General features: G+C 44.0%; 1 protein-coding gene across 1 annotated transcript in view; it reads right to left on the minus strand.

The window, feature by feature from the left end:
- Positions 1–534, minus strand: part of LOC135510634 (protein unc-13 homolog A-like) — a 103608-nt gene extending 103074 nt beyond the window's left edge. Inside the window, 1 exon segment of the mRNA XM_064931714.1 lies at positions 192–534. Within this exon segment, the coding sequence (XP_064787786.1) occupies positions 192–213 (22 nt within the window). The 5' untranslated portion in view covers positions 214–534.
- Between the last annotated feature and the right edge of the window lie 12035 nt (positions 535–12569).

The following is a 12569-nucleotide window of genomic DNA, read 5'->3' on the forward strand; positions in this document are numbered from 1 at the left end:
ACTATGAGTGACAGCTGAGGTAATAAAAACAGATGAATGAATCGCTGAATATGGATAGATGCTGGTATCCTACAATATAGAACATTCACATCAAATGAAATATACATTCCTATGAAATGTAACACTGTAATGGTATTATAATAATAATAATGATAATAATAATAGTAATAATAATGTTGATGTCCTCTTACCTCCGACACAGAGCAGGGACATCTCTGACAGCAGCGCTGAGCGTCCCCGGCTGTCCTCTACCGGCCGGCTGGGTCTTCACTGCTTCGCTTGGCTACTCCTCAGTTACCTCCCGGTGTAGGCTACAGATGTACGTCTAAACATAAGCTAAATATTGCCATAGTGGACATAAAATCTATTCGAAGACATAATTACAAGGGATTCCGTGCGTTCTTCACGGATATGGCTATTTATTTTTCTGTTGAAAGGCTCCCCTCACTTTGCCGTCTCTCTCGCTGTCTCTGCATCCCTCAGCTCTTTTCCGCTCCTCTCGCGCGCACAGCCATCTTGTTTCAGCACCAGCGCGAGGACAGCTCCGCGCCGCGTGACGTCACATTTAATGTGACGCGTACCAGCTGCAGCGAGGAGGCATAGGCTGGGGGCCACGATACATCTCTGATGATCACGGACCGAGTAGGGAGTCTCTCCTTCCGGTACTCAAAGAAGGGAGCAGGGGGGAAGAGGGGTGTGCTTGTCAGTACTGGACTGTATCACTGTCGAGAAAAACATGATTATTATTCTAGTGCTGCCCACTGCTTCCTGTAGTCCAGGGCGATTCAAATTCGTACCTCAAGGTCTACAGCACTGCTGGTTTTTAACCTTCCCGTCAAATCAGGGACTGACTCTAGCCAATGAGTCACGGCCAGACTTAGCACATCTGGCGCCCTGGGCAAGAACATTCCATTGTCATCTATATCTAACTCTGAGTTTTGATTCATCATTGACTACTTAACCTCAACGACTACATAAGGATATTAATTAAAAGTAATTTGGTATTTTAACATTTCTATGTTACCGATTAGACTAGAAAAGTAGAATTAAAGGACAAAACAAACCCAAAAATGTGATTTTATGCTTTGTTAAATTACTATAGCTCTCCTTACCTGGTCCCACAGTAAGTGTCCCTAATACCTGTCTTTACATGATAGCTGCAAGTGTAACAGTATAGCCTCTGTCCTCCTCTACCTGGGCTCGAACAGTCACCCTCGAAGCATCGATACCCATCGCTCCACAAAAGCCGCGGCCCTTGCAGAGCAAGGGGAACAACTACTTCAAGGTCTCAGAGCGAGTGACGTCACCGATTGAAACGCTATTAGCATGCACCCCGCTAACTAGCTAGCCATTTCACACCGGTTACACAAGCATAGGCACGAGGCAGGTAAAGTGTAAACTCGAACACACAATGGCACATACAGTGCCAGAAGGGGGAGATATTTACAGTGCCTTCAGAAATTATTCATACCCCTTGACTCATTCCACATGTTGTTTTATTACAGCCTGAATTCAATATGGATCAAGGAGATTTGTTTCTCTCACCCATCTACACACAATAACCCATATATATCTAATTTCTCATTTCCATTTCTCACCCCTGAGTCAATACATGCTAGAATCACCTTTTGGCAGTGATTACAGCTGTGAGTCTTTCTTGGTAAGTCTCTAAGAGCTTTGCACACCTGATTGTACAATATTTTCACATTATTATTATCCAGTTAATACCTCTGACTGACATGTTAGTCAGCACACACAGGTCTATTAGTTATGTAGCAATAGATCATCTCAAACAGCAGTGGTTTGAGTTAACCTAACTGAACCTTTGTGATTATAGCACTGATGGCTAAGTATACTTTGTCTGCTGTGTACTATACCTATGTTTGGATTATAAGAGTTGCCAATGTTTGTGACAACATGTCTGTAGTGTGGGCGTTGTAGGGTCTTGTGTATCCAGATCCTGAGGCCAAAGGGGAAGCAGAGAAAGCCACCTTCCTGACTGTGACACATAGATGAGACAGCGTTAACTAGAGTTAGCAGTAAAGAGATACATTTTAAAGCTGAGCAGAATATCCAAATGAAGTCTAACTGCTGTGGATTGGGAATACTACTAAATATGTGTCAACAGAAATCATTTTGTCTCCTCAGCTCCTCCACCTGGCTCTTTGCAACATTTGACTTTCATTGATTCAAGCTCCACTGCTTGTGCTGAAATATAGAATACACCAACAATAAAGGAAAAGGGGATACCTAGTCAGTTGTACAGCTGAATGCATTCAAATGAAATGTGTCTTCCGCATTTAACCCAACCCCTCTGACTCAGAGAGGTGCAAGAGGCTGCCTTAATCGACATCCACATCTTCAGCGCCTGGGGAACAGTGAGTTAACTGCCTTGTTCAGGGGCAGAACAACATATTTTTACCTTGTCAGCTCGGGGCTTTGATGCAGCAACTTTTCGGTTACTGGCCCAACGCTCTGTCAAGACGCAAGTCCTCTAGCAGAGATGTGAACCCCCCCTCTCCTGTTAGAGGGGGCAGTTTTATGACTTTACAACATCGTCATAAATTCCTGGCAGAGGCCCTCTTCTCCCTTGCCACATGCAGTATGGAGAGAGTGTCACTGTAAGACAAAGGGACTCTACTGCCAAATACTTCTACCTCCCTGAATTGGAGAATTAAACATTATTCCTAATTTAGAGAATGTGGAAACGGTCGGTGGAGAAGCCAGCTACAACCCGGTCTGTTTTGTTTCATGTTTGTGGCCTCATGAAAGACAATACAGCCACATTACTCTAACTCTGTTTATACAGGTTCCTCAGTTATGAGGCTTGCATCTGAATGTGGGATAAAATGTCTAACGAGTATAAGAATATTTTGAAAAGATAACAATGTGAGTTAGTCTTCTAAAATGAAAATCTTTGTTTTATGGTAACTTGTGCCCAGTCAGTAACCACGCCCAAGTGAATAGACATTGGAAATGATGAACCAACCCCTTTTACACTCTAGAATAAAAGCCCCGTGACGAAAAGTCACCTCAGTTCCAAATATCGTGAGGACTTGTCTTCACGTTTAAAAAGGGCTAATGCTAATTTCAACTCTACAGGCCAGAAAATGTTTGAGCTTGCGCTACCTGTGAAATGGTATGAACTCTGAACTATTGATCACTCAAGAATAAGTGAGTCCTAGATTACAGCCTAACAGACTGCAGTAGGAAAGGTAGCAAATGTAGTAAGAACATTGACTGATGCAGAAAACCACAACATCTCACTCCACAACGACCCGGAAGAATCTACAAAAGACAATGGCAACCTCGACTGGGAAAACCAGAGCCTCACACCACCAGCTCAACTATCGAAGCTCGCTTCACGTAAATACAATGTATTACCTTTCTCCGAACGAGCGGTCGTTAGTGGCATACAGTTGAAGTCGGAAGTTTACATACACCTCAGCCAAATACATTGAAACTCAGTTTTTCACAATTCCTGATATTTAGTCCTAGTAAAACCTCCCTGTATTAGATCAGTTAGGATCACCACTTAATTTTAAGAATGTGAAATGTCACAATAATTGTAGAGAGAATGATTTATTTCAGCTTTTATTTCTTTCATCACATTCCCAGTGGGTCAGAAGTTTAAATACACTCAATTAGTGTTTGGTAGCATTGCCTTTAAATTGTTTAACTTGGGTCAAACATTTTTGGGTCAAAAGCTTCCCACATTAATAAGTTGGGTGAATTTTGGCCCATTCCTCCTGACAGAGCTGGTGTAACTGAGTCAGATTTGTAGGCCTCCTTGCTCTAACACGCTTTTTCAGTTCTGCCCACAAAATGTCTATGGGATTGAGGTCAGGGCTTTGTGATGGCCACTCCAATACCTTGACATGGTTATCCTTAAGCCATGTTGTCACAACTTTGGAAGTATGCTTGGGGTCATTGTCCATTTGAAAGACCCCTTTGAGACCAAGCTTTAACTTCCTGAATGATGTCTTGAGATGTTGCTTCAATATATCCACCTAATTGTCCTGCCTCATGATGCCATCTATTTTGTGAAGTGCACCAGTCCCTCCTTCAGAAAAGCACCCCCACAACATGATGCTGCCACCACCGTGCTTTACGGTTGGGTTGGTGTTCTTCGGCTTGCAAGCCTCCCCTTTCTCCTCCAAACATAACGATGGTCATTATGGCAAAACAGTTCTATTTCTGTTTCTCCAAATAGTATGATCTTTGTCCCCATGTGCAGTTGCAAACCATAGTCTGGCTTTTTATGGCGGTTTTGGAGCAGTGGCTTCTTCCTTGCTGAGTGGCCTTTCAGGTTATGTCTTGATAGGACTCGTTTTACTGTGGATATAGATACTTTGTACCTGTTTCCTCCAGCATCTTCGCAAGGTCCTTTGCTGTTGTTCTGGGATTGATTTGCACTTTTCGCACCAAAGTACATCCATCTCTAGAGGACAGAATGCGTTTCCTTCCTGTATGATGGCTGCGTGGTCCCATGGTGTTTATACTTGCATACTATTGTTTGTACAGATGAACACTGTACCTTCAGGCATTTGGAAATTGCTCCCAAGGATGAACCAGATTTGTGGAGGTCTACCATTTCTTTTGATTTTCCATTGATGTCAAGCAAAGAGACACTGAGTTTGAAGGTAGGCCTTGAAATACATCCACAGGTACACCTCCAATTGACTCCAATTATGTCAATTAGCCTATCAGAAACTTCTCAAGCCATGACATAATTTTCTGGAATTTTCAAAGCTGTTTACAGGCACAGTCAACAATTTCTGACCAACTGGAATTGTGATACAATGAATTATAAGTGAAATAATCTGTCTGTAAACAATTGTTGGAAAAGTGACTTGTGTCATGCACAAAGTAGATGTCTTAACCGACTTGCCAAAAGTATAGTTTGTTAACAAGAAAATGGTGGAGTGGTTGAAAAATGAGTTTTAATGACTCCAACCTAAGTGGTCTGTAAACTTCTGACTTCAACTGTATGTGAGAATGCTGTTCATTGACTGCAGCTCAGCGTTCAACACCATTGTGCCCACAACTCTGCTCACTAAGCTAAGGGAACCCTGGGACTGAACACCTCCCTCCACAACTGGATCCTGGACTTCCTGACCTGGTGGACTTCCTGACCTGGTGGTGAGGGTAGATAACAACACATCTGACACGCTTCCTCTCAACAGGGGGGGCTCTCAGGGATGTGTACTTAGTCCCCTCCTGTATTCCCTGTTCACCCGTGACTGCGTGGCTGCGCTCGACTCCAACACCATAATTAAGTTTGCCGATGACACAACGGTGGTAAGACTGATCATAGATGACGATGAGATATAGGGAGCCTATAGGGAGGAGGTCAGAGACCTGGCAGTGTGGTGCCAGGACAAGAACCTCTTCCTCACCGTGAGCAAGACAAAGGTGCTGATTGTGGACTGGAGTCTGTTGAGAGCTTCAAGTCCCTTAATGTCCCCATCACTAAGAACCTATCATGGTCCATTCCAAACACACCAACAAAGCTTGAGAGCTTCTGGTCAGCGGGGTGGTGGCACCGGGATCCTCATCTCTCCCAAGTGGTCATTCTCTCTCTCTCCCCTTACCCATCTATCTATCGCCTCCTTTGAATTCCATGCTGTCACAGTTACCAGCCCTTTCAAGCTTAACATCCTTATCATTTATCGCCCTCCAGGTTCCCTCGGAGAGTTCATCAATGAGCTTGATGCCTTGATAAGCTCCTTTCCTGAGGACGGCTCACCTCTCACAGTCCTGGGCGACTTTAACCTCCCCACGTCTACCTTTGACTCATTCCTCTCTGCCTCCTTCTTTCCACTCCTCTCCTCTTTTGACCTCACCCTCTCACCTTCCCCCCTACTCACAAGGCAGGCAATACGCTCGACCTCATCTTTACTAGATGCTGTTCTTCCACTAACCTCATTGCAACTCCCCTCCAAGTCTCCGACCACTACCTTGTATCCTTTTCCCTCTCGCTCTCATCCAACACTTCCCACACTGCCCCTACTCGGATGGTATCGCGCCGTCCCAACCTTCGCTCTCTCTCCCCGCTACTCTCTCCTCTTCCATCCTATCATCTCTTCCCTCTGCTCATACCTTCTCCAACCTTTCTCCTGATTCTGCCTCCTCAACCCTCCTCTCTTCCCTTTCTGCATCCTTTGACTCTCTATGTCCCCTATCCTCCAGGCCGGCTCGGTCCTCCCCTCCCGCTCCGTGGCTCGATGACTCATTGCGAGCTCACAGAACAGAGCTCCGGGCAGCCGAGCGGAAATGGAGGAAAACTCGCCTCCCTGCGGACCTGGCATCCTTTCACTCCCTCCTCTCTACATTTTCCTCCTCTGTCTCTGCTGCTAAAGCCACTTTCTACCACTCTAAATTCCAAGCATCTGCCTCTAACCCTAGGAAGCTCTTTGCCACCTTCTCCTCCCTCCTGAATCCTCCCCCCCCCTCCTCCCCCCCCCCTCCCTCTCTGCAGGTGACTTCGTCAACCATTTTGAAAAGAAGGTCGACGACATCCGATCCTCGTTTGCTAAGTCAAACGACACCGCTGGTTCTGCTCACACTGCCCTACCCTGTGCTCTGACCTCTTTCTCCCTCTCTCTCCAGATGAAATCTCGCTTCTTGTGACGGCCGGCCGCCCAACAACCTGCCCGCTGACCCTATCCCCTCCTCTCTTCTCCAGACCATTTCCGGGGACCTTCTCCCTTACCTCACCTCGCTCATCAACTCATCCCTGACCGCTGGCTACGTCCCTTCCGTCTTCAAGAGAGCGAGAGTTGCACCCCTTCTGAAAAAACCTACACTCGATCCCTCCGATGTCAACAACTACAGACCAGTATCCCTTCTTTCTTTTCTCTCCAAAACTCTTGAACGTGCCGTCCTTGGCCAGCTCTCCCGCTATCTCTCTCAGAATGACCTTCTTGATCCAAATCAGTCAGGTTACAAGACTAGTCATTCAACTGAGACTGCTCTTCTCTGCATCACGGAGGCGCTCCGCACTGCTAAAGCTAACTCTCTCTCCTCTGCTCTCATCCTTCTAGACCTATCGGCTGCCTTCGATACTGTGAACCATCAGATCCTCCTCTCCACCCTCTCCGAGTTGGGCATCTCCGGCGCGGCCCACGCTTGGATTGCGTCCTACCTGACAGGTCGCTCCTACCAGGTGGCGTGGCGAGAATCTGTCTCCTCGCCACGCGCTCTCACCACTGGTGTCCCCCAGGGCTCTGTTCTAGGCCCTCTCCTATTCTCGCTATACACCAAGTCACTTGGCTCTGTCATAACCTCACATGGTCTCTCCTATCATTGCTATGCAGACGACACACAATTAATCTTCTCCTTTCCCCTTCTGATGACCAGGTGGCGAATCGCATCTCTGCATGTCTGGCAGACATATCAGTGTGGATGACGGATCACCACCTCAAGCTGAACCTCGGCAAGACGGAGCTGCTCTTCCTCCCGGGGAAGGACTGCCCGTTCCATGATCTCGCCATCACGGTTGACAACTCCATTGTGTCCTCCTCCCAGAGCGCTAAGAACCTTGGCGTGATCCTGGACAACACCCTGTCGTTCTCAACCAACATCATGGCGGTGGCCCGTTCCTGTAGGTTCATGCTCTACAACATCCGCAGAGTACGACCCTGCCTCACACAGGAAGCGGCGCAGGTCCTAATCCAGGCACTTGTCATCTCCCGTCTGGATTACTGCAACTCGCTGTTGGCTGGGCTCCCTGCCTGTGCCATTAAACCCCTACAACTCATCCAGAACGCCGCAGCCCGTCTGGTGTTCAACCTTCCCAAGTTCTCTCACGTCACCCCGCTCCTCCGCTCTCTCCACTGGCTTCCAGTTGAAGCTCGCATCCGCTACAAGACCATGGTGCTTGCCTACAGAGCTGTGAGGGGAACGGCACCGCAGTACCTCCAGGCTCTGATCAGGCCCTACACCCAAGCAAGGGCACTGCGTTCATCCACCTCTGGCCTGCTCGCCTCCCTACCATTGAGGAAGTACAGTTCCCGCTCAGCCCAGTCAAAACTGTTCGCTGCTCTGGCCCCCCAATGGTGGAACAAACTCCCTCACGACGCCAGGACAGCGGAGTCAATCACCACCTTCCGGAGACACCTGAAACCCCACCTCTTCAAGGAATACCTAGGATAGGATAAGTAATCCTTCTCACCACCCCCCCCTTAATGATTTAGATGCACTATTGTAAAGTGGCTGTTCCACTGGATGTCAGAAGGTGAACTCACCAATTTGTAAGTCGCTCTGGATAAGAGCGTCTGCTAAATGACTTAAATGTAAATGTAAATGTTGTGAAGAGGGCACGACAACGCCTATTCCCCCTCAGGAGTTGGCATGGGACCTCATATCCTCAAAAAGTTATACAGCTGCACCATAGAGAGCATCCTGACTGGTTGCATCACCGCTTGGTAGAGCAAGGCGCTACAGAGGGTAGTGCTTCCTGCCATCCAGGACCTCTATACCAGGCAGTACCAGAGGAAAGCCCTGTTCTCTCTGCTACCACACCACAAGAGGTACCGGAGTGCCAAGTCTGGGACCAAAAGGCTCCTTAACAGCTTCTACCCCAACCATAAGACTGCTAAACAGTCAAACGGCTACCAGGACTATTTACATTGACCCCCTGATTTTATTATTATGTATTATTATTTTTTGCACTGACTCTCTTGCACACTCACTGGACTAACCACACACACACATACTACACTGACACTCCAACACACACACACACGCACGCACGCACGCACGCACGCGCGCGCGCGCACTCACTGCTGCTACTATGTTTATTATCTATCCAGATTGCCTAGCCACTTTACCCCTACCGACATGAACATATTACCACAATTACGTCAACTAACCCGTACGTACCCCTGCACACTTACTCAGTACCGGAACCCCTTGTATGTAGTCTCGTTATTAATATTATTCATTGTGTCAGTATCTTTCCTTTAGTTTATTTAGTAAATTTGTCTTACCTACTTTTTGATTGATTCACGTGCAGGAGCCAGCGATATGTGCACAATATGTTTAGAGTATCCACATTCTGTCTAGGGTCCTTCTCTTGTTTTGTTAAATCAATAGAGTTTGTGTTTAACACTGAAATGTTTTGCATATTTGTTGTTTATTTTTCTTAATAGGCTTTGCCAACAACAGTTGCCCATCTCAACCCTACTCTGAATAGCAATGTTACTGGGTTTGGATTTAGTATAAAGTGTATAAACAATATGTTAAAGAATATGAAAACATATTGCATCTCAATCCCTGCACCATATTGTCTTCTGTGCAGTAGCCCTTTACTGCAGTCAATTACCAAAAGTGCCCTCTTTGGCTTCTTGGGTGGAATGTTATTCCTATTTTTCAGAATTTCACAAATAATAACATTACATTTTTTTAAACGGACAAAATTTGTTTCTATGTCAAACAGTTTTCTTATATTTCAGTCTTCTGTGGTGTAAAGTCTTATATTGGGATGCAAACTCATCTGACAAGGTACAGGTCTCTTGTTTTTGTTACAGCCCATAACCATGTGTGTGAGGTGTATACTTTTGTTTGAAAGTAGATTTGTTTTCGACTACCAAGAATCACTCTGTGTGACCCTGATTATCCCACTGCAGTAAAAGTTGAAGTTAATAATTGGTGTTTTATTATTGTAGTATATCTGATGCCAGTTGAAATGTAAATCTTTTCTCTACATGTTGTAAACAAATCTGACCTATGGGCCTACGGTACTTTAGTAGTAGCAAAATACATGTGGACTTGATATCACCTGGTAATGGTTAAACAGGTGAGGGTATATAAAGGAGAGAATTACGACACAAACATTACACTCTGCAAGAAGAGAAAAGAGTCATTCAGCTTGAGAATGAAGACTACTGTGGTTCTGCTGACGTTGTTGTGCTGCTGTGTGTCTGGAGCAGAGAGACACTGAAGATGGAGGCGGTAGGAAGGAGCTAAAGATACAAAACCAGGGATATTTAACTGAAGCCTCATCCTGCTCTCAACAAACCTGCCAGCCTGACACCCATTCTGTTCTGAGAGACATGGCCGATCACTCCTTCTGGCATTGACACAGGTCTTGCTGAGACTGAGGTGTTCCTAATAGGACACTGTATACAATAACATCCTTTTAAAAATGTCTCATATTTTGATATTCATTGCCCTAAAACTCCTGTATTTCAGTCTAAGCAGGGGAGCGAGTTGCTGTGAAAACCAGCACAAATGTTACTAAGAAGCGGGTAGAAGAACTGAAGAGAGAAATTTAAGGCAATATGAGGGGAAAAAGTTTGCATTGAGAACATAGTTGGTAAGTAAACTATGAACATACAAAACCCATAAATGTACTGTAATGTGTCAAATATGTACATTTTACTTACACTGTAAAAAAGAAATCTAGATGTTTCAACTAATTATCATTAAGTAACTGGTTCCACTGCCTTTTTAAAAAGTGTATTCTACTTTTCGGTCCAAGTGTTACCTGGACAAACCAAAAGAAGTATGTACAACTGGTTACACAGTACTTTTAACAAGCAATGTTTTCAACTTACATATTTGACACACGTTGACATACATTGTGTAAGTTCATTTATACAGTAATTATTATTCAACATGTCCTCACCAGGGACTTGAACATACAACCTCTTGGTTCATGACGTTCTGATCTTCCTGCTACTCCATCATGTCTGTCATTTGTCAGTATATCTATTCTCTAGTCTTTGATTAGATGAACTTATTTCAGCAATTTGAGATTTTTCTGTATATTTGTTTAATGTTGGTGGGTGGAGTATATTACTCCTGTTTTAATGTAACTCCTTAATCACTATGATAAATAACATTGTTTGTCTTGAATATTCTTTTAACAGAGCTGAGAGTGACTTTGATGTGCAAAGTGTAACAACACAGGTGAAATCAGTCATTGACACAGATATGGTGAATGTGACAGCAAGATTGGAATGCCATGAAACAAGAGGTTGTGAGTTTGAATCCTAGGTGTGGACATTCAGTGAATTGAATTACTGCATACATTAACAAGCACAATATAATCATGAACATCTGAGACAATTTATCCAAACAATTTTAAGTTGACAATTTCTGCCTACATTACACAGAACTGAGTAAAAACCTACTTTACTCAAAACAATCACAAACAATCACAAACTAATTCCATACAGGGAATATTATTCCAGCTCAACACAAAAGGGTGACCACTTAACAAAGAACAAACACGCACAAAACAATGTGGGAACCAGAGGGTTAAATAGGGAATCAATTATAATGTAATGGAAAACAGGTGTGTAGAATCAAGACAAAACAAATGGAAAAAGAAATGTAGATCGGTGGCGGCTAGAAAGCCGGTGACGTCGACCGCCGAACGCCGCCCGAACAAGGAGAGGCACCAACTTCGGCGGAAGTCGTGACATAAAAAATGTTTTTGTTCAACTAACACTTGGACAGAAAAGTTGAGTAAACCAAAATAACCTGTGGAAGAAGTTACTTAATAATAATGAGATGAAACAACAACCAAACATTTTTTACAGTGTACTTTATGTTTGACTACTGGTCATATCTCGATTTCCCACTGATATAGCAATGTTGTATTTATGTCATTGTAGCTCAGGCAGTTAAAATGAGAGTGTCGGAGACCCAGGTGAACATGTTGAAGAGAGAATGAAGTATAAAAACAGTAATAGTTTCCTGTTGTTGTACTGGGTATTCTTGCTTGATACTGAAGAATAAGGTGTTATGAATAACCCCCATAATGTTTTTACATATTAAAATGGCTGCAGATCCGAGTTATTCTATAACAAGTGCAGGAAATTAAGCAGTAGAACATTTTAGGTGCTGGTTCTAACCTCCGGTGAGCTCTTGCCCAAGTCAAGCACTGACATTTATATCTCAAAATCAATTATGTCATCACTAAAGAAAAACCTAAAGTCCCAGGTGGACATGCTGACGATAGAGAATGAAGGAGCAATTTTCTAAATAAAGTCATTCTTTCCCTTTATGAGGTAAGGAATTATTCATAATGAATAATTTAACCAGATGCAGATGTTAAAATGTTGCTAATTAGGATGGCTAGCTTGTGTTGATTATGTTTCCAAAAAAATCTGCATAGTAATGATATGCTGATAATTACGAGTGCTTTATGAGTGACTACACATGCCCAGTGGAATATCCCCTATATGTACTGCCCAGGCTTTCAGCATTTAAAAAATTAAAAAAGAGAGCTAACATCAATGTTTAATTTGTGTCTCACAGTCAGGAAGGTGGAATTCTCAGCTTCTCTGCTTGCATCAGGAGCAGGAAACACATGACCCTACGATGCTGAAACTTCACAAACATCAGCAATGCCTGTAATTCAAACACAGGTAAAGAAAACTTGTCAAAAGACAAGTAAATGCAAACTATTAGATCTTCAAGCCATTGATCACTTTATGCAAACAATCTGTTTTTGATCTGCAGATGTCTCTTACACAGGTATATCAAAACGTAATGCAAAGTGTTACCCAACTTTCAACATGTTATAAAACTATTCAGAAATGTTCCCCTCATAT

Source organism: Oncorhynchus masou, chromosome 3, assembly GCF_036934945.1.
Source record: "Oncorhynchus masou masou isolate Uvic2021 chromosome 3, UVic_Omas_1.1, whole genome shotgun sequence".
In the NCBI taxonomy this organism is placed as follows: Eukaryota; Metazoa; Chordata; class Actinopteri; order Salmoniformes; family Salmonidae; genus Oncorhynchus; species Oncorhynchus masou.